The 24,427-nt window shown below is 34.7% G+C and overlaps 2 protein-coding genes and 1 long non-coding RNA gene across 3 annotated transcripts in view; 1 reads left to right on the forward strand and 2 right to left on the reverse strand.

Moving 5' to 3' along the window:
• LOC148955020 (dynein axonemal heavy chain 10-like) overlaps window positions 1-14,281 on the forward strand; it is a 146,527-nt gene extending 132,246 nt beyond the window's left edge. The window contains exons 12-13 of the mRNA XM_089099722.1: window positions 11,337-11,432; window positions 14,150-14,281. Of these exons, the coding sequence (XP_088955848.1) occupies window positions 11,337-11,432; window positions 14,150-14,239 (186 nt within the window). The 3' untranslated portion in view covers window positions 14,240-14,281. The remainder of the gene's footprint in view (window positions 1-11,336; window positions 11,433-14,149) is intronic.
• The window catches only part of Liprin-beta (liprin-beta 1), a 622,086-nt gene that overhangs the window by 276,222 nt on the left and 321,437 nt on the right, over window positions 1-24,427 (reverse strand). The gene's annotated exons all lie outside the window — the stretch shown is intronic.
• Window positions 6,967-24,427, reverse strand: part of LOC148955021 (uncharacterized) — a 34,382-nt gene continuing 16,921 nt past the window's right edge. Inside the window, exons 2-4 of the long non-coding RNA XR_016142818.1 lie at window positions 14,141-14,248; window positions 10,203-10,292; window positions 6,967-7,063 (exon numbers count right to left, since the gene is read on the reverse strand). This is a non-coding gene — a long non-coding RNA (uncharacterized LOC148955021). The remainder of the gene's footprint in view (window positions 7,064-10,202; window positions 10,293-14,140; window positions 14,249-24,427) is intronic.

The following is a 24,427-nucleotide window of genomic DNA, read 5'->3' on the forward strand; positions in this document are numbered from 1 at the left end:
AAAATCAACAATCAGAGAATACATACAAACAGAAAATACTAATTTAGATGATAAATAAATCCTAAAACAAGTAAGATTTAAATATAATGTTTCCTATATATAATTCCCATAATAACTAAAGCACAAAATGACCAACAAATAATTTTAAAGAATAAATAAAACCCAAAACGATCAATAATTAAAATAAACAATAGTAGAATACATAGAAACAGAAAATACTAATTTAGATGATAAATAAATGCAAAAACAAGTAAGATTTAAATATAATGTTTCTTATATAAAATTCCTATAATAACTAAAGCACAAAACGACCAACAAATAACTTTAAAGAATAAATAAAACCAAAAACGACCAACAATTAAAATAAACAATCGTAGAATACATAGAAACAGAAAATACTAATTCAGATGATAAATAAATGCTAAAACAAGTAAAATTTAAATATAATGTTTCCTATATATAATTCCTATAATAACTAAAGCACAAAACGACCAACAAATAATTTTAAAGAATAAATAAAACCCAAAACGAGCAACAATTAAAACAAACAATCGTAGAATACATAGAAACAGAAAAAACTAATTTAGATGATAAATAAATGCTAAAACAAGTAAGATTTAAATATAATGTTTCCTATATATAATTCCTACAATAACTTAAGCACAAAACGACCAACAAATAATTTTAAAGATTAAATAAAACCCAAAACGACCAACAATTAAAATAAACAATCGTAGAATACATAGAAACAGAAAATACTAATTTAGATGATAAATAAATGCTAAAACAAGTAAGATTTAAATATAATGTTTCCTGTATATAATTACTATAATAAATAAAACCCAAAACGACCAACAATTAAAATAAAAAATCGAAGAATACATAGAAACAGAAAAAACTAATTTAGATGATAAATAAATGCTAAAACAAGTAAGATTTAAATATAATGTTTCCTATATATAATTCCTTTAATAACTAAAGCACAAAACGACCAACAAATAATTTTAAAGAATAAATAAAACCCAAAACAATCAACAATTAAAGTAAACAATCGTAGAATACATAGAAACAGAAAAAACTAATTTAGATTATAAATAAATGCTAAAACAATTAAGATTTAAATATAACGTTTTCCTATATATAATTCCTATAATAAATAAAACCCAAAACGACCAACAATTAAAATAAACTATCGTAGAATACATAGAAACAGAAAATACTAATATAGAAGATAAAAAAATGCTATAACAAGTAAGATTTAAATATAATGTTTCCTATATATAGTTCCTATAATAACTAAAGCACAAAACGACAAACCAATAACTTTAAAAAATAAATAAAACCCAAAACCACCAACAATTAAAATAAACAATAGTAAAATACATAGAAACAGAAAATACTAATTTAGCTAATAAATAAATGCTAAAACAATTAAAATTTAAATATAATGTTATAATAACTAAAGCACAAAACGACCAACAAATAATTTTAAAAAATAAATAAAACCAAAAACGACCAACAATTAAAATAAACAATCTTAGAATACAAAGAAACAGAAAATACTAATTTAGATGATAAATAAATGCTAAAACAAGTAAGATTTAAATATAATGTTTCCTATATATAATTCCTATAATAACTAAAGCACAAAACAATCAACAAATAATTTTAAAGAATAAATAAAACCCAAAACGACCAACAATTAAAATAAACAATCAGAGAATACATACAAACAGAAAATACTAATTTAGATGATAAATAAATCCTAAAACAAGTAAGATTTAAATATAATGTTTCCTATATATAATTCCCATAATAACTAAAGCAAAAAATCACCAACAAATAATTTTAAAGAATAAATAAAACTCAAAACGACCAACAATTAAAATAAACAATCGTAGAATACATAGAAACAGAAAATACTAATTTAGATGATAAATAAATGCTAAAACAAGTAAGATTTAAATATAATGTTTCCTATATATAATTCATATAATAACTAAAGCACAAAAAGACAAAAAAATAATTTTAAAGAATAAATAAAACCCAAAACGAACAACAATTAAAATAAACAATCGTAGAATACACAGAAACCGAAAATACTAATTTAGATGATAGATAAATGCTAAAGCAAGTAAGATTTAAATATAATGTTTCCTATATATAATTCCTGTAATAACTAAAGCACAAAACGATCAACAAATAAAATAAACAATCGTAGAATACATAGAAACAGAAAATAATAATTTAGATGATAAATAAATGCTAAAACAAGTAAGATTTAAATATAATGTTTCTTATATGTAATTCCTATAATAACTAAAGCACAAAACAACCAATAAACAATTTTAAAGAATAAATAACTCCCAAAACGACAAACAATTAAAATAAACAATCTTAGGATACATAGAAACAGAAAATACCAATTTAGATGATAAATAAATGCTAAAACAAGTAAAATTTAAATATAATGTTTCCTATATATAATTCCTATAATAACTAAAGCACAAAACGACCAACAAATAATTTTAAAGAATAAATAAAACCCAAAATGACCAACAATTAAAATAAACAATCGTAGAATACATAGAAATAGAAAATACTAATTTAGATGATAAATAAATGCTAAAACAAGTAAGATTTAAATATAATGTTTCCTATATATAATTCCTATAATAACTAAAGCACAAATTGACCAACAAATAATTTTAAAGAATAAATAAAACCCAAAACGACCAACAATTAAAATAAACCATCGTAGAATACATAGAAACAGAAAATACTAATTTGGATGATACATAAATGCTAAAACAAGTAAAATTTAAATATAATGTTTAAGCAATACTCAAAATGAATAAAAATTACTACAAACAGGAATTTGGCTCCTGTCCTTTTCCCTCCCCTAACCGCTGAAGTCTAAAGCTTGTTGCATCATTTGCATTAGCTTAAAAGCTAAATATATCTTTAACCTTTATTTTCAAAATATCAACGAAAAATAAACGTAAAATCACTAAAAATAATCAAGACTACTGGAAAGTACTAATGTAAATAAATTGGCTATTTGATTCGTTTCCAGCAAAGCGCAAAGGGTGTACTGCAAGAAAATAAACTCACTCTCACTCAAAACAAAAAAAATAATTGCCACCCACTGGTACTGAACAACACATTGTTTCCCCCTCCCCTACATTTTTATGAATTGAGCCTCTGATTCTGAACTTCACTTATAGGGATAGGAATTTCCGACCAGGTGTTTCTCAACTTTAATCTTACAGAGATATTATTATAATTTTTTTTGTGAACGAAAAGGCTTATTCATAAGAGTAATTATGCGTACCTTGGAAATAGTACATATTCATACAAGTGTTTTGATTGTAATACTTGGCTTAAAATATATTTTTTAAATGTTTTGTTTTAACTAGACAAGAGATAATGGGGATGGAGTTACTTACTACTTACTTACCGCTTACTGGGGATGAATTTACTTACCACTGTTTCCATCTTTCCATCCATCTCCTTTTCCTATTATACTCACCGTTTTAATTCGATTGTAAAGAGATCCGCTAATTGATAAATAACATTTGTATTTTAATTTTTTTTCAATTAGCCAGCCTATTGCATATACTATTTAGTAAATTTACTCTATTCAAATTTATTATTTCAAAATAGGAAACGGAGTTCAAAATGAAATCTATTTTTCTGTATTTTTTTGCGTTTTTTTCCTTCTTTCCTTACTTCCGTAATGGCAATTGCTATTATGCAATTATGGCAATGGCTATTATGGCAATTTTGGTTTTGGGCTAAGCTCTGATAACACTGAGAATAAAAAATACGTTGGAACTGCAGACATTTTCAGTTTTATCGATGAATAAGACATAATGGGCTATGGCAATAACATTATTTATCAGTTTTTGTTTCTGATAATATGCTTTGTTGGCTAGTATGGCAATTTGCTTTACTGTATAATGACAAAACATAAAACTTCAGGTGTTTTTTTGTTTTTTATTTTTCTGTCTTATTACGTGTAATATCTTGGCAAAGTAAATCAAATAGAATCAAAACCTAACAAGCCCAACATGATATTATTTATGATTAATTAAAAAAAAATTCCACAAAGAAGTATTTCAAAGAAAAATAAAGAACCTCATTAAACCAAAAATGAGCAAAGATAAAATCAAATAATCTACCAAGCGTGAAACTACCACAAATCAGCATCGATAAATAACAAAACTAGCAGAAATTAACATGTGTAGGGCTCAAAACCCCTATGCCATCCCAAGGCCAGAACATAATTTGCACTTTACTGAAAAATATAAATGTTTTTACTTTTATAACTTTAATAAATCAAACAATATTAAAATTTGTATTACTAAATATTAGTATATGTATATTAAACTGACAATGCACATTCATTTGTATTTTTTCGGTAAAGTACAAATTATGTTCTGGCCTTAAGATGGCATAGGAGTTTTGAGCCTTACTCATGTTAATTTCTGCTCGTTTTGAGTTTAACTCGGTTATTTATTGTAATTTCTGCTCGTTTTGGGTTTCATTTATTTATCGATGCTGATTTGTGGTAGTTTCACACTTAGTAGATTATATTAGTTTATTTTAGCTCATTTTTGGTTTAATGGGGCTCTTTAATTTTCTTTGAAAACCTTATTTTGTGGAACCAGTTTTTTTAGTTAATTTCTGTTCGTTTTATATTGACATAGTCTTTTCAGGGAAAAAGAATATAATTTTTAAAATATTTTTTTTTTTTAAGACTATAGTTTGGCCTGCTATTTTTATGCTGGAGAAAAATTTTCAGCAATTTTTAACAAGATATAACCTTTTAAAAATTAGAACACAAATAGTAGTGTTTAATTTAGTTTCATACCTCCTCTAGTTGACCTAAAAGAGAAAATTTCATACCATTCGCAAAAAAATCTGTTTACTTTGTTTGATAGCTTGGATACAATTACGCTATTTTGATTTGGTTAAATTTTAAGAGCAAAAGTAGCTCCGAAAGTTTGAAAATAATACCCTCAGTCTTTCTTGGGATATTGCTGAGATGTCTTATTGGGTATTAGCATTAACACAGTGCATTTTTATTTAATTTTGAGGAAACATTTAGTTTTTAAAAAAAATAAGCAATTGGGAGGGGGGGGATGGGAGAGGGACTATTTGCCCTACAATCACTTTCGACTATTAGCCCTTTTTTTAGCCCTTTCTATTTTCGATATAATGAGCCCTTTTCAAAATTCCTAAGACAACTGCTTTGATACGAAGTGCCCTGCTCTAAACAAAAAAAAAGAAAAAAATAATAATACATTGTACCCACATTCATATTTGCTATAAAAATGTCAAACCTTCAATTAACTTTCGACTATTAAAAAGGGCACTTGGCTTTTCAATTTCCAATCGAATGAGCCCTTTTTGAGTTTCTACGACAACCCTTTCTATAAGCACCTTATATGCCCCAAAGGCATAAATTACAACCCTTGCCTTGAGGGCTGTGAGGGGGTTGTCATCCTCAAAGACCTAATTTCCAGAGCTTTCAACTACGTGAAACAAAATGGCTATCTCAAAACTTTGATTGTATGTATTTGGGGAAATGGTGGGCGTGAGAGGGGCGTTGATTGCTCTCCAATCACTTTGAACTATTCAAAAAGGTTTTAACCCTTTTAATTTCCAATCGAATGAGCCCTTTTGAAGTTTCCATGACAACGCTTCCAATAAAGACCTCATATGCCCCCAGGGCATAACTTACAGCCCTTGCCCTGAGGCCTGGGGGGTGTCATCCTCAAATACCTAATTTCCTGAATTTTCAACTACGTTGAAGAAAATTGCTATCTCAAAATTTGGATTGCTTGTGTTTGGGGAAATGGTGGGCGTGAGAGGAGGGTTAGTTTCCCTCCAATCACTTCTGACTACTAAAAAGGGCACTAGCCCTTTCAATTTACAATCAAATGAGCCCTTTTTGAATTTTATACGACCAGGCTTTATATAAGAACCCTATATGCCCCAGGGAGTAACTTACACTCCTCTACCGCAGGGCTGTGAGGGATTTGTCATCCTCAAAGACATAATTTCCGGACCTTTCAACTACGTTGAACAAAATGGCTATCTCAAATGATTGGATGTGTTTGGGGAAATGGTGGTCGTCAGAGGGGGTTCTCAAAACATAATTTCCAGACTTTCTAATTACGTCGAACAAAATGACTATCTCAAAATATTGATTGGATGTGTTTGGGGAAATGGCGGGTGTAAGAGGGGTGTTAATTATCCTCCAATAGCTTTCGACTATTAAAAAGGGCACACACCCTTCTAATTTCCAATCGAATGAGTCCTTTTTTACATTTCTACAATATCACTGTCTATAAAAAACGTTATTTGTCCCCAAGCCATAATTTAAAACACCTGGCGCGAGTGCTCTGAGGGAGTTTGTCCTCATTTCAGGCCTAATTTCTTTACCCCAAGGGCAAAACCTACATCCCATGCCCTGAGGGCTGTGGGGGGAGTGTCATCCTCAAAACCATAATTTCCAGACTTTTTAAATACGTTGAACAAAATGGCTATCTAAAAATTTTCATTGGATGTGTTTGGGGAAAAGGTGGGCGTGAGAGGGGGGTTAGTTGCCCCTAAATTACTTTCAAGTATTAAAAATGGCCCTAGCCCTTTGAATTTCCAATCGAATGAACCCTTTTACAAGTTTCAACGACAAAGCTTTCAATAAAACCTTATGTGCCCCCAGGGCATAACTTACAACCCTTAATCAAATGAGCCCTTTTCGAAGTTTCTACAACAGCTCCTCCGATACAAAGTTCCCTGGTCTAAGACCAAGAACCAAAAAAAGGAATAATACATTCAATTTCAAGTTCAATATGGGTTTTAATTGAAAAAAAAATATATATAAATATACTTAACTCAATTCCTTGTGCATTGATGCACGTTTGGGCCCGTAATAATTGCACACTCTAAATACGCGGCCTCCTGTCCTCTCCAATTTCCACCCCGAACCGCCATCAAATACCAATAAATTTAACACAACTTCTCCTCCGCTCACACCCCTTGAAGTATCAAACTAAAATACAATAAATAAAAATAATATCAAAAAATTCTAAACATAATAATAATAAAATAAATCTAGTAAATAAATTTTTATCTTTTAGAAATTTTTTTTACATTCTTTTTAAAGGAGCCGAAAGGCCTATACGATTTCAGCTCTTGCGGAAGTGCATTCCACTCCCTAGCACACGCAATTCTAGGAGAAAATTCCGACCTGGCTGTCGGTGTCGGGGGTATGTAAATGTATGATGAAGATCGTGTATTTAAACTATGGATTTGTGATGCTTATGTGAATAAGCCTTTAAATGGTGATGGGAGTGTTCCTGAAAAATATTTAAAACAAAAAACGGTGCAAGATGTAAAGTGATGCCATTGATAGTCTGTTCGGTGCTGGGCCTAAAATTTGAAGTGTTTTGTTGTGAAGTGAGTTTAGTCTCTGTAAATGTGTCTTGAAATTAGATTGTCAAACTGTAGAACAATACTGAATGTGAGGCTTGATAAGTGCATTGTAAATCAGGATCAGTACTTTTTTTTGAGGAATTGGTGACTGAGTTTTCTCAAGATTCCATGGTTCCTTGAAAGCTTCGTCTCGACACTTGCTGTGTGATGTCTGAAAGAGAGGTTTTCGTCGATTAAACCCCTAGGTATCGAACATGTCATTTTTCTGGTCTCTTGATAAGTCCACGAGAGGTTTCAATGCCAATAACATCAGGAGCCAGTGAATCTATACGTGAAAAAAATAAAACACTCGATTTGTCAATGTTGATAACTAGACAATTTGCGTCCATCCACAGGTACGTTTCTTCAAGAATGTTCCATTCTGAGCTTGCCATAGTGAATTATCCGCAAATGCCGTTAGTTCATCCTCGGCTTCTGCTATAGACCCCGGTATCGTTTGTGGGTGACATAATTTGCAGCAATAAGGGCCATGACTTGTAGGAGTCAGTATTTGCTGAAGATCATTTACGTGAACAAGAAACAATACCGGTCCCAATTTAGAGCCATGTGGCACCCTGCAGTTAACTACGACATCATTTGTATGGTCATTTCCTGTGTAAATTCGACGATTTTCCAGGTAATAATTAAACCAATCTAGGACTTGGCCACGAACTCCAATATGATCCAGCTTTCCTAGTAGTATTTCGGGGTGCATACTATCAAACGCTTTCTTAATATCTGGAAGCACAGCTGCAGGTTAAGCACCCGAATCTAGGATTCTGTTTACGAATAAACTTAGTGAAGTAAGGGCGTCTTCGGTTGAATGGCCAGCCCTAAACCCGAATTCACGGCTGTTAAAAAAGCCTTTGGTCTCTAAATGTTGGTAAAGCTCGTTTTTCATCGGCGTTTCAAAGACTTTCGAGAAAACTGATAAGACTGAGATTGATCTATAATTTGCTGTGTCTATTTGACATCCACCTTTGTGAAGAGGTATTATCCTTGCCTTTTTTAACATTTCAGGAAAGACCACTTTATCTAATGAAAGATTTACAAGGTAAGTTAGAGGCTCAGCAATGGTCGTCATTACTGCTTTCAGTGCTTTTGTGTGGACCAGGTCGAGACCTGAAGCAGAAGAGCCTTTCAAATTTTTTACGAGTGATTCGAGTTCACCTGATGTTACAGCACTCACTGCCATTGATTTCATGCACTTCAGGCCAAGGTATTCTTTGTATGATTTAGCTGGTGTCCCGACGGAATTTGTTGTGGTTTGGCCGATATTTGCGAAAAATGTACTCAGCAATGCGGCAACCCGTGTAGGTTTGGTAATTTCTTCATCATTCATGACCAATTTCGCTGGTAATGTTGAAGACTTAGTGGTTGGCCGTAGTACCGAATTTATAATTTGACAGACTTTTCGACCATCCTTCCTGCTTTCCGTCAGCTTTTGGTGCAGGTAGCCACGCTTTGCTCTTCGTAACACAGTCCGAAGGACATTCCTGTATTGCTCATACTCCTTTAGCCGCGCTAAGCTCGGAAAGCGTCTATACTCTCCCCAAAGGTGGTTTTCTTATTCACACAGGGCAGAAGACCATCCGTCATTCTGGGGCTAATTGCCTGGTCTTTTTGTCGTTTATTAGTTCTCGGGTTTCTCACGCAACATCTACTGTATACATCCAAGAACGTCGAGTGAAATGACTCAAATACTTTGTTTACATCTTGAATCTCCATTATTTTATCCCAGTTTAATTGCTCTAGTTCCTGTTTTAAATTTTTAAAGTCTTTATCTGTTAAACATTTAATCGGTAACATGGGGTGGATTCGTGACCTTATCCTAGCTGGTTCTGAAAGGGCGAGTGTTGCATGAATGGGGAAGTGTTCTGATGTGTCGCTGACGAGGACTGCCGCCGACTCTGGTAGAATGGAGCTGAATATGTTGTCGATAAGTGAATGCGTACTCTCAGTAACCCGTGTCGGGATCGTAACAGTAGGTTATAGGCCTGAAGCTGCCATATTATTTAGTAAATCTGCTGCTTCGGCCGTTAGCGGAATACTGAGGTTAATATTAAAATCTCCCATGAGAATAAGCTCATTTTTTTGACAATCTGCTAGCTCCAGAACTTGAGCCATATGTTCCATTAACTGAGACGTTGACCTTGACGGAGAACGATAAGTTTCACGCACATTAACTTTTTTATTTGGGGACAGCCATACTTCTAGGAACAACGACTCGAAAATTCCTTCAATATTTCGTGTAAGGTCTTGCCTAGTTTGAACCGTGTGTGTGTCGCGGATATATATTGCTATACCACCCCTTTTCATCTGTTTTCTGTGAAAAAAAATGGCTAGTGTAACCTGGAATATCCAAAAGGCTTTCGGCTTGTTGTGTAATAAATGTTTCACATAGGCCTATACAATCTGGTCTAAGCTCCCGACATGTCGACTCAAGGTCAGAAAATGAGGAATAAAGTCCTTGGCAATTCTAATGAAATACCGAAAGCTGAGAATCAGAAAACCTACCAATAATTACATGAGGAATTACGTATTTACTTCTAGGAAAATTTTTATCATCAAATAAATGGAAATCATTTTCTTGACCAATTTCTTGATCAAAAATAAGCTTGAGATTGAAATAAGACTCTTCTAAATTCTTTAATCTATCTATATCAAAATCTCTGATACCTCTCGGGGATGAAGCTGAAGAAAAAGTCATCACTTACCAACTGCAATCGGCGGTCCGTCGTGAAATTTCCAGAAGAGTGAGGAGCCAAAAACAATGAACATACCCGATTGAACTTCTTTATATAACACTGAAAGGAAACAAAAACAAACTAGATACCTTGAATTTTGGGAACATGAAAAAAGAGAAAAGAAAATTGAACAAAGATGAAACAAAAATGAAGAAAACAAAATTTTCGCTTTACATCCTTCTCTCCCATACAACTTAAAACAGAGTTACTGTGCGGCTTCAACAATAATTTAAAAAACTTCTCACGATATCTCATACATAAAAAGGAAATATTGGAAAAAAATGACAAAACTACTGGTCAGAAACAACCTCCTCTGGGTAATTTTTGGCAAACAGTTTTAGTGGATCGAAACAGTCATCATCGTATTTAACCCACTGCTGTGAGCTTTTTGACTTTTTTGTCTCCAGCCAGAGTTTTACGTTACGTTGGACCACACGAGTCTCGCTCAACTTCGCTGCTCCCTTCGCATTTGTTAGCTTGTAACTGAGAGCCAGTAATTCCTTTCATCGCTTTCCTAATTCAGCATGTAAGTCATTTGACACGCTGTAACCCTTTTTCTTTAGTTTACCACATTCTTTAAGAATCAATGAGCGATCATAATTGTTGAGCTGCACGAAAATAGGCTCAACTGTTTTTTTTTCTACCGCTCCGCAGACTAGGACCAACACCATCATCAGACACGGTGAATTTTGACGCTATACACGACACTGATACCTATTTGATCAGGATCCGCAAGCCCGAGTTTTATTGCAAAGAAGTTTTTTACTGTATCACGAAGATTTTCAGATCCATTCTTACTCGCAAGGGCCCGTAATTCGTAATATCCAGATATTACTTAGGGCCCACTTTCAGCAATCGCAATCAGTCAAAACTTATTATCCAAATTTTTTATCCAAGCAGCGTCCTTTGGGCAAGTGACGTAGCTAATCCAAATTCTTTCCGCACACGGAAACCACCACTGTCTGAATGCTAATAGGTAACATCGTTGTTTACTTAGGCAGTGCTATTGCGCTGCCTATGATAAAATTACATCATTGATGGTTATATTAAGCTGTTTTAGTCATAAGAAAAAATAGGTTTAATTTAAAAGATTTTGCTTTCTAGGAGAGCCATGACAATAGCAATAAGCTTCAGGATGCTGAAGTCAATGTAGTGGAAATACTCAACATGTCAAACATGCTGAACTGCTATAATATAGAAGTAAGTTTTAAGTGTCGTTCAATAGAAAACTTATTTTCGTGAGAAATAATTCACAATGAGATTTTGATATAGCCGGGGTTTAACTAGTGCCAATATCAGGAGTCAGATGAAACCAAACCATTTCCAAGGTAGTTTCTAGGATTTTTGTTCAGAGAAGGGGGGGGTCAAATTTTTTTTTATTAAACGCATCCAAAAAAGTTTTCTATACATTTTCGTTACGTTTTTACGAGTCGGAACATTTTTTAAAGGAGGTATAAGGTAAAAACACCTACCCCCCCCCCCTTGATGCAGCCATGCCGTTCACAATAGAGAATAGCTAGCTTGCAGAACCAGATAGAGTCAAAACTGAAGTTTAATTGGTTTCAACTTGGTTAGGGCTGAGTCAATCAAAACTTGTCATAGAATTTTCTGATAGGCTAATTCCTGAACCATACGCACATAGAGAAAAGATGCAAATAAGATATTAACAATAAATGAAAAATTTAAATGAATTATAATTGATTTCAAGAGGATTTTCTCGATTTTGAAGAGAACCTCTCTTTTAACAAAGCTCTTTTTTAAAAACAAACAAAATTTATATTTTAAGTTTCCATGGATAATGCAAATTTACTAGTTACTTGGACCTTCGACAAGAGTTCTATTGAAATCAAGCTAATTTTGAATAATCTATTATTTGTATACTATCATCACGCATTATCGTCATAAGGTTCCAAGAGCTGTTTTCTTATAAATTAATTTAAAATACTTTTTTCACAAAACAATTTTTCAAAGAAAAACAAAGGGCTCCATTAAATCAAAAATGAGCCAAAATAGAGTCAAGTAATCTTCCAATCGTAAAACTACCACAAACACTATTAATAAGTAAATGAGACTGAAACGAACAGAAATTACAATAAATAGCTGAGTCAAACTCAAATCGATCAAAAATTACTATGAGTAGGTCAGATAACCCCTATGCCTTCTCAAGACCAGAACATAATTTGCTCTTTGCTGAAAACAAAATACGTTTTTAATGTTTTCACTTGTTTTTGCTTTCATAAATAAGAAATTATTGAAACTTTAAGGAATAAATATCAGTATATGACAATTAAACTGACAATAAACCTCCTATCTTCATGGGAATTGCCAATGGAAAATTCCCAACTATGATGAACAAAATGGCTGTCTAAAAATTTTGATCGAACGATTTTGGGGAAAAAAGGGGCGGAGGAGGCAGCCTAGTTGCGCTCCAATCTTTTGTGTCAATTAAAAAGGGCACTAAAACTTTTAAATTCCATGCAGATGAACCCTCTGACCACTGGGTTCATACAATAACCCATAAAACACACACACACACACACACACACACACACACACACACACACACACACACACACACACACAAACACACAAACACACACACACACACACACACACACACACACACACACACACACACACACACACACACACACACACACACACACACACACACACACACACATCAGTGATCTTTCTTCCGGCAAAAAATAGAAAATTCCATATTTTTGAAGATAGGAGGTTGAAACCTTTGAAAAAGGTTCTCTGATACGCTGAATCTGATGGTGTGATTCTCGTTAAGATTCTTTGAGTTTTAGAGGATGTTTTCCCCTTTTTTTCGAAAATCAGGCAAATTTTCTCAGGCTCATAGCCTTTGACATGTAACATTAAACTTAATGACACTTATATGTTTGGATTCTTTGTAATCATCCAATTCTTGTGATATATCTATCGGTTCCGTTTTTGAGAGTTCCGGTCAAATTCGGAGCTTCAGGAATATTCAATTTCATTTTTACTTGTATTAAACATTTATTGATTCATTTATTTTGGTACCTGTTATTTCTTTGTTTGCTGAGATTGTTCATTTGATTTCCATTTATTTTGGGTTTCATTTGTTCCTTAGAATTAATTTCTGGCCGTATCCATTTTGAATTATTGTAGGAATTTATTTCTGACGGTCTTAGGTTTGATATGGCTTTTTACTTTTCCTTTAAAGAATTATTTGTAATTTTTTTTTTTTTTAATATATCTAAGAAAAGTCGAATGTTTTTTTTCTGCGTATGATAAAGACACTAATAGTAGATCTTGGGTTTGGTCTGCAGGAACAATATTAAAAATGCCTATTGGAACTTTGAACGACGCTGGAAGGAATTAGTATAAGATCGGACTTGGGAAATAACAAATAAAAAAAAAGGAATGACACAAGAACAAAAGACTGAGGGAATATTTCTTAGAAACCGGGATATGGACATCGTCATACTTGGGTGTAAGCCAAAGTCTATTTGAAAGAACTCGATTTGAGTCGTGGATGGCATATTTTAGTCAATGCTTAGACATAATTAACAACTCTAAACACATTATTATGATTTGTTAAATGAATATAACGCATCGTCTCCAGAAATAAAAGAAAGAAAAAAACTTTTTTTTTTTTTTTTTTTTTTTGGCTTTTCATCCAAAGAGCAGTTCAAATCCGTTTTAGAAGCTGGGTTTTTCGGAAAAGTGGAGGAGAGAAAGAGCGAGCGAGAAAGAAAGAGCAAAACAATTATTAATCAGACAACCCAAGACAAAATGCTTCTTCAAATGGTTGTCTCAAAAAGACAACCCAAAATAAATGCTTATAGTCTGAAAAAGACTGAACTAGTACAAAAAGAGCCTTCACTCCAAGAATTTATAGTAAGTTTTGTTTTTACTTGTTATAGGTTAAGCCAGAAGTGAGGAAATTGGTTCAGGAACTTGAAGTATGTCCTTCTTGGTTCTGCCTCAACAAAGCCTCAAAATCTGCCAACTGATTGATGAATCTGCAAAAAACAGCAAGAATGATAACCTTCCAATAGCAAATGCACCTTGAAAATAAAAAACGTTCATTTTTATCTTTCATTACTGTATTGTGCTTGTTACCGTTTTCCAGCACTATCATATCAGCGTTTTTTCATTTTCTGTTATTGATAAATCATTGTCAGTTAACTGGTGTTATTGAGGTTTTGAGCGGTTACTTACAGATGTCTTTATTGAGGACACTTGCTCTGTAGCAATAAAACATAAATAACTGCTTGTTTAAGAATTTTCAATATTTTTAACGTTAGTAGGCATACTATCTTTATTTAAAGTTGAAACAATATTTCGAAGTACCGCTAACTGGTACATTATCTTTGGGTTTAAAGTTTGGCACCGCACCAAGTGGGCAAATTGACTCTATATGAGAACCATGGCTCTATCTTTCTTCTCTTTTTCTTCTCCACGTGGTACTTGGATTTATTTTAGTACGCATAACACAAAGTTGGAATATTTGTGAAACAGATCATTTAAATAGGTTTAAACGTCGTTAAAATCGGTCCTCTTATTTGTCTGAGTATCTATTACTGCTTATATAATCATTTAAGAAATTTTCACCTATAGTTATATAAAACTAATAAGGAATAAATGTTTATCTTTTCAATTTAAAGTATTTGCCAAGTTGTAATTAATTTACAGCTATTTTCTATACTTTGAATGTCCCTGATTTTTAAAGATAAGAAAATGCCCGTCCTTTTTGACGATAATTGATATTCTGGGAATATTTTCGGTCATACAACTTTATTTGAAAAATTTAATATTCTTCCATGCTTCTGCATCAAATTCTTATAATTCTACTTTGATATTCTGCTTTTGATAATTTTTGATCATTTAACTCTAATTCAATATTTTAACTAATAAAAAAAAATTATGAAAATGGTTAAGTGATTTTATTTAGTTTTTTTTGGATGATCATAGGTTTCTGGTAAAACTGCTATCTATTAAGTTGTCTTACTCTTAATAATAGGGATTCTGGTAATAACCCAACAACATTTGTTGCCCATAGAAACTGTGACAGAATCAGTGAGTCGACGGTTTTAATTGTGCGTACTAGACACTAAACTTCTGAAAAGCACTTTACATAAAGTCTGGAAGTTTGGAAAAATCAGTTAACTATTGTAACTTCAACTGGTCGTGGCCTTTCTGAAGTTATGTCAGATACCATTATATTTTCTATCAAAATAAAAGAATAAAGATCATCCTGAGTCATTGCTGGCGCATAGGGTGTCGACTTGATGTTTCAGATATCAGTAAACTGTTTTCTATTAGAATAAAAGGATAAAGATCATCCTGAGTCATTGCTGGTGCATAGGGGGTCGATTTGACGTTTCAGGTATCAGCAAAATATTTTCTATTAGAATGAAAGGATAAAGATCCTCCTGAGTCATTGCTGGCACAGTGGGGAGTCCAGTTGACGTTTCAGGTATCACAAAAATATTTTCTATCAGAATATAAGGTCAAAGATCCTCCTGAGTCATTGCTGGTGCATAGGGCGTTATATTGACATTTGCTGCTGTATTAAACATTAGTATATCAATATATAAGAATATTGACATTTCAGATATCAGAAAAATATTCTCTATCAGAATAAAAGGATAACGATCTTCCTGAGACATTGCTGGTGCTTAGGGCGTCAAATTGACGCTTCGGATGCTGGGTCTTATTTACAGAAATGAGTAGGAACCTTGTCGCCGAACCTTACTGTGGTTGGGGATCCAACCCTAGACCCCGTATTGCCAAGCAGATCACCAATTTATTGTGTTACAACAGATTTTAAAAAATTATTAACTAGTATAATGGTTCAAAGAAGTTTAAGTATTTGAATGAATTTTAAACGCTTAATATTTAATTAGAATCTCTCTTTAAATTGGCTGAAACTAGACTTTCTTTATCTATCTATGAAAAGTTATTATAACATCCAAGCGGAGGTATTTTCTCTTACCTGAGATATTTAAAATATTAGATAATTGTCCTGTGACTATTCTTAGTAGCTCCTGAACCTATTTTAGATGATAAAAAACTACGATATACAAATTATTGCTGATTTTTCATCAGTTTTTGCAATTTCCAAACCATTCTGAAATACGAGTTTCATTATTCCGCTTGCTTGATAAAACAAGATTATAAATTGGGTCATAATATTTTTAAAGTATCAAATGACTGACACCTCTCAGCTCCTTCGGGCAATATATTCCAAACAATTTGACACTTAGTCAGAGGAATTATTTTGTGAAAAGGAACGCTTTACCTCATGAAGAATTGAAACTTATATATCATTTGTGTTATACGGTATACTAAGGAAGAACACCATACACCTGACAAAAAGTAAAGCATGTGCTTGAAGATTTAGATCAAGCAATGGTTTATTTGTAAAACAAGGAGTATTCTAATAGGATTCCATGTTCTCTCATAAACCTTAGAGGTTTATAAAAAAAAGAAAAAGTTGATATTCATATAATTGAACAATAAGGGACACATTTTAAAATTAAATAGTAAAAAAGAACATTCCAAAACCAAACCACGGAAAACATTTTCAAGATTTTGTGGAATACCGAAACCTCTCGTAGGCCAGCAAGAAGGCCAAACAATCAGACATTATCAATAAATCAAAGTCTTTATTACCAAAAAGAATACACAATGGTTCAAAAATAGAGTAGAAGAGAAGAAAAACCGCATGGAAAAGAATACATTGTTGCAAATAACATAACGCACAAATTACAATAAATAATGTAAATAGCATACACATAACAGTATATGAATAACTTGTCTTCAAATAATCTACCAAGCGAGAGCAAGACGGAGGCAATTCGAGCTTAGATGTAAAGTGAGCTCGCCACTGCTCAGACGCTAGCAGTGACTCAGTAAACCTCGTGATTAACCTATAAGCTGAGACTAGACGTTTATTTCGAGCCCATAGGGGGTCTTCTCGACAAATACCCCTGTGGAATCTAATCTTCGACAAATAATCTTCTTTAAGTGAGAAAACTATCTAAAATTGAGTCAAAGCAAGGACATAAGGCGTAGCAAAAGCGTTATACATAAGAATAAAACCACGCCTGCTATAGCAGGCTTTGAGCAGGGCTCATACCGGATCAAAAAATTTTGTAACGTCCAAACTCTTAAAGACGTAACTTTTTCGTAACTGTTGATAGGAAAGTCTCTTGTAAAAGCAGGGTGTCTTTATTTAGGTACTAAGAGCGGCACTTAGAAGGGGGAGGTGGTTGTAGCCTTTATATTTTGAAAATATCTTTTTATGCAATATCATTAAAAATAAATTCCCCTTCCAAATTTTAAGAGGTGCCTTTTTTGTATCTTAATTTAAAATTTTGAAAACTCCCTCCTCCTATCTAAATTTTAAGTGAATTGGTACCCTGTTTTGCACTTGCAGAATAAATAGCCATGTATTGAAAAAATCGAGTTGATTCGAGTGCAATTTGGCCTTTTCTCTCGACCAATTTTGAATAACACTTAGTTCTCATGCAAAAAAAAACCATTAAATTGATCTTCATTCAACTTTTTAAAACAAATTCCCAAGAATGTGGAGAAATGAAAAAAATCAGGTGTATATTATGCATAAGATGCATTAGGGTGCAAAAAAATGCACATTGTTTACGTATAGTATGTGTTATTGGGAAGTATGCATAAATTTTTTGGGTGGAGAGGGGGGGGTGAATCTGCTGCTGGGAAGATTTTCCACGAAAAAGAGAAAGTAAGACTGATAAAAGGAAATTCGTAAAGGAATTCTGGCAAATTCCCCCAGCGTAAAATTTCCCCTGCAAAGTTCATCCCCCGAAAACTTTCTACCCCATGAAAAATTCTCTCCGTGGAAAATATCCCAAGCAGAAGATTCACCACCCCCCTCCACCACAAAAAATGTATGCATACTTCCCAAAAACAAATACTATACGTAAAAAATGAACAAATTTTATAACATAAAGACCTTTCCCCAGGGGCTGTGGAGGGTCATGTTATCTCCAAAGGCACAGCTATTGGGCCTTTTAGCTATGCTGGATAAAATGACTATCTCAAAATTTTGATCGGACAAGTTTAGGGAAAAAAGGGGATGGGAGTGGGTTTAGTTGTTCTCCAATTAGTCATTTAAAAAGAGCACTAGAACTTTTAATTTCAGTTCGAATGAGCCCTTTCAGGATATTCTAGGACTATTGGTTGGATGCGATTACCCTAGAAAAAAAAACAACAAATAAATACGCATCCGTGATCTTTCTTCTGGCAAAAAAATACAAAATTCCACATTTTTGCAGATGGGAGCTTGAAACTGGTACAATAGGGTTCTCGGATACGCTGAACCTGATGATGTTGTTTTGATCCCTTGACTTTTAGGGGGTGATTCCCCCTTTTTTGAAAAGCAGGCAGATTTTCTCAGGCCCGTAGCTTTTGATGAGTAACACTAAATTTAATGAATTTTATATATTTGAAATCAGCATAACAAGCCAATTCTTTTGATGTATCAATTGATATCAAAACTGTCTTTTTTAGAGTTTCGGTTACTATTAAGCCGTGTCGCTCCTTACTTGTAGTTCGCTACCACGAACTGTTTCATAACTTCAGTATGACTCTTGACTGAACAACATTCAACTGATACAAGTTGTTGACTATTGACAGACAAAATAGTGCAAAATCTATTTACTTTCATACATCATTGAAAATGATAATCTCGCGAACAAGAATCTTATTTTAACTTACCATGCGAGTAAGCGAGACGGGTATTTTCTCATCCAAACGATCGAAATCCGAAAAGATGTCGATACCTATTTTGGTGTAATTAAACCGAGAAAAACGAATTTTTTTCACTGTATAAAAATAGATTACTCAGGAAATGTGCAACTTGTTTATTATTCAAAAGCGTAACATAACTGTAACATAAGTTCAAAGACGTAACAAAAATATAACGTTTTTAGAACCGTAACGTAAAATTAACCTTTTTCTTCAAACGTACCAAAAAAGCCTTTCATTTATGTGATTTTACTTTGTTCATAGCCGTATTTTTGGCTTTAAAATACACTTATCTGTCTATCTATCTATCTAATATGCAGAATAATTTTACCAAACACATTTTGCATGGAGACCCGAGTAGAAGGGCCTTATTGACTCCAACGATTCACCCCTGCTGCCACCTATAACTTTTTTGCACCCCAAATATGGGCATAGAGTCCCCAGGGAGAACACGTGGTTAATGGGGTCAATGACCTAAATTTCAACAACAACAACATCGACCTTGACATTCGCTGAGAGCGTGCACTTACAACAACAACAACATCGACCTTGGAACACCTGTGCTGTCGACCTCAATTCACCTATCGTGAATCAATAATTCCCCTTAGAAACAACAAATTAATTCCCCTTTCTTGACAGATCAATCAACCAATGACATCATCTGTCAGACTTTAAAAATTTTCGCCTAGAAACGATTCTCCAGGAATAGATCCAAGTCATTAATGTCTTTGCCTCGGAAACAACTCTTTTGGTCGAACTCCAAAGGATATTAATAACCAAACGCCATGGAAACAATTCTCCAAGAAACATCTTAGCGATGAATTATTTTAGCGCGAGAATCAGGTTTCTTATTAATTTGAAATGCATTAGCGCAGAGATGCCAAAAACAAAAGGAACACGCTGAAATTACGTTTAGGGATTATTTGGGCGAAACCGTTTTAGACAGGCTATGGAACTATTTCGGCGAAACAGTTAGAGACATTTTGAAAGAAGATTTTAGGAAAGGTTTTAGAAGAGAATTTGAGTGTGAAACTCTGTGGTCGTTATAATACACAAGTTCCATTTGAACAGTGTTGTGAGGTCCTATACCCCAACCCCAAAGGGTTCCGCTCCCCCCCCCCCACCCCGAAGGAAGCCCCCGGTACTCAAAGGTCCCCCAAGCTCCCCAAGGGCCCCAGCCCCACAAACGCCCTCCTCAGACCCTCAAAGATCCTCCTCTGGTCCTCAAGGGGCCCCCAGGCCCCCCAAGGGCACCCCGGACCCCAGAGACCCACCCCCCAGTCCTCACAGGCCCCCCGGGCCCTAGAATCGCCACGGGGCAGGTATGGGCCGAATGGAGGATGCAGCGCAGGTCGAGGGAAGTTCCGCAGGGGAAGCACCACAGGGAGGCACCGCAGGGATGCACTGCAGGAAAGCGTTACAGGGAAGCGCTACAGGGATGTACCACAGGAAAGCACTACAGGAAAGTACTGCAGGGATGCACTGCGGGGATACGCTGCAGGAATGCGCCGCAAAAAAGTAAACTAAAAAGTAAAAATTTCGAAAGGTTATCCCCCAAACGCCCTCCTCAGACCCCCAAAGGCCCTCCCCTGGTCCTCAAAGGTCCCCCGGGCTCCCAAAGGGCCAACCGGCCCCCAAGGGCCCCCGGGCCCCCCCAAAGGTCCTCCCCTGGTCCCCAAAGGTCCACTGGGCCCCCAAAAGACCACCCAATCCTCAAGGGCCCCGGATCCCCAAACGCCCTCCCTGGGCCCCAAAGGTCCCCCCCGGTCCCCATACATGCACACAAAAACTTACACACACACAAAAACTTACACACACACACAAAAACTTACACACACACACGAAAACTTACACACACACACACGAAAACTTACACACACACTCCGAAACTTACACACACACACACAAAAACTTACACACACACACACACACACAAAAAAACTTACACAAGAACAAGAAAAATGACATTCACAAAAAAACTAACAAGCACACAAAAACTTACAAACACACACACACAAAAAAATTAAACACACACACACACACACGAAAACACACATACACACGAAAAAACTTACACACAAACACAAACATACACACACACAAAAACTTACACACACGCACAAAAACTTACACACACACACAAAAACTTACACACACACACACGCGAAAACTTACACACACACTCAAAAACTCACACACACACACACAAAAGTACACACACACACACAAAAACAAACTAACACATTCACACGCAAACTTACATGCACACACAAACTTATGCACACACACACAAACACAAAACTAACACACACAAAAACTTACACACACACACACACACACACACACAAACTTACACACACACAAAAAAAACTTACATACACACACAGAGTCTTAGACAAACAAAAACTTACACACACACACACAAAAACTTCTACACAAACTCAAAAACTAACATTCAAAAAAAAACTAACATTCAATCAAAAACTCACACATACACAAACACAAACACACATTCACAAAAAATTACACACACACACAAAAAATTAAACACACACCCACACAAGAACAATTACACACACACACGCAAAAGCAAACACACACACACACCAAAACTGACACACACACACAAAAAAAATTACACACACACACACACACAAAAAAACTAACACATGCACACGAAAACTTACATGCACACAAAAACTTACATGCACACAAAAACTTAAACACACACAAACACACAAAAAAATTACACACACACAAACACTAAATATCACCCACACACGACAAAACTAACACACACAAAAAAAATAACACACACACACACACACACACATACACACAAAAACTTACAAAAGAACACAAAAAAACTCACACACACACGCAAACAAACTAGCACACACACACCCAAAAACACAAAACTTACACAAACACACACGAAAACTCACACACACACTCCCAAACTTACACACACACAAAAACTCACACACACACACACAAAAACTTACACATGACACACAAAAAACTCACACACACACGCACAAAAACTTTCACACACACACACACACACACAAAAGTCACACACACACACACGAAAACTTACACACACACTAAAAAAATAACACACACAGAAAATTACACGCACACAGACACACACAAACAAACTAACACATGCACACGAAAAATCACATTCACACAAAAACTTACATGCACACAAAAACTTACACACACACACACACACACACACACACAACTTACACACACAAACACACGAAAAAAAACAAACACACACCAAAACACAAAAACACACACAAAATAACACACACACACACACACACACACACAAACAAAAACACACACACACACACAAAACTTACACGCACACACACGAAAACTTACACACACACGCCAAAACTTACACACACAAAAACTTACACACACACACACACACACACACACAAACTTACACACACACACACACAAAAAACTTACACACACACAAAAACTTACACACACACACACACACAAACTTACACACACACACAAAAAACTTACACCCACACACACAAAGCTTACACACACACAAAACTTACACGCACACACACACACACACTCACACCCACACGCAAAAACTTACATGCACACAAAAACTTACATGCACACGCAAAAACTTACACACACACACAAAAAACTTACACACACACACACACTAAAACTAACACACACACAAAAAAAAATTACACAAAAACAAAAAATTACACACACACACCCACACACACACACAAAAACTTACACATGCACACGAAAACTTACATTCACACAAAAACTTACACACACACACACACACACGAAAACTCACACACACACACACGAAAACTTACAAACACACAAAAACTTACACACACACAAAAAAAACTTACACACACACACACACACAAAAACTTACACCCACATGCAAAAACTTACATGCACACAAAAACTTACATGCACACAAAAACTTACACACACACACTAAAACTTACACACACTCACAAAAACTTACACACACACAAAAAAACTTACACACACACACGAAAACTAACGCGCACACACACACACACAATCAAACTTACAAACACACACAAAAACTTACACATGCACACGAAAACTTACATGCACACAAAAACTTACACACACACACAAAACTTACACACACACACAAAACTTACACGCACACACACAAAAACTTACACACACACACACGAAAACTTACACACACACACGAAAACTTACACACACACACACACACAAAAACTTACACACACACAAGAAAACTTACACACACACACAAAAACTTACACAAACACACCAAAACTTACACACACACACAAAACTTACACACACACACACACACAAAAACTTACACATGCACACGAAAACTTACATGCACACAAAAACTTACATGCACACAAAAACTTACACACACACACACACACAAAAACACAAATAACAAAAAAACCAAAACACAAACACACACACACACACACACTAAAACTTACACACACACACGAAAACTTACACACACACTCAAAAACTTACACACACACAAAAACTTACACACACACACACACAAACTTACACAAGCACACGAAAACTTACATGCAAACAAAAACTTACATGCACACAAAAACTTACACACACACACAAAAACACACACACACACACACAAACTTACACACACAAACACGAAAAATTACACACACACGCCAAAAATTACACACACACAAAAAATAACACACACACACACACAAACACACACACACAAAAACTAACACATGAACACAACAAAAACTAAAACAGACACGCAAACAAACTTACATACACACACACACAAAAAAAAAAAACACACACACACAAACGAAAACACACACAAACACTCCAAAACTAACACACACAAAAAATCACACACACACACACACACACACCCACAAACATACACACACACACACAAAAAACTCACACACACAAACAAACACACACAAACACAAACACACGCAAAAACTTACAACAACAAGAACAATCATACACACAAAAAAAATTACACACACACACACAAAAACTTAGAAAACACCGCAAAACCTTACTTTAATACAAAAACTTAAAGCAACACTCACACTTACACACACACACACACACAAAACTAACTCTTACGAACAAAAACTTACACACACACACAAAAACTTACACACACACACAAAACTGACACACACACACAACACACACACACACACAAAACTTACACATGCACATGCAAAAACTTACATGCACACAAAAACTTACACACACACACACACACACGAAAACTTACACACACACACGTCAAAACTTACACACACACAAAGGCTTAGACACACAAAAACTTACACACACACACA

This window comes from Artemia sp. Qi Xiang Cuo, chromosome 2, assembly GCF_049724085.1.
Source record: "Artemia sp. Qi Xiang Cuo chromosome 2, ASM4972408v1, whole genome shotgun sequence".
Lineage (NCBI taxonomy): Eukaryota > Metazoa > Arthropoda > Branchiopoda > Anostraca > Artemiidae > Artemia > Artemia sp. Qi Xiang Cuo.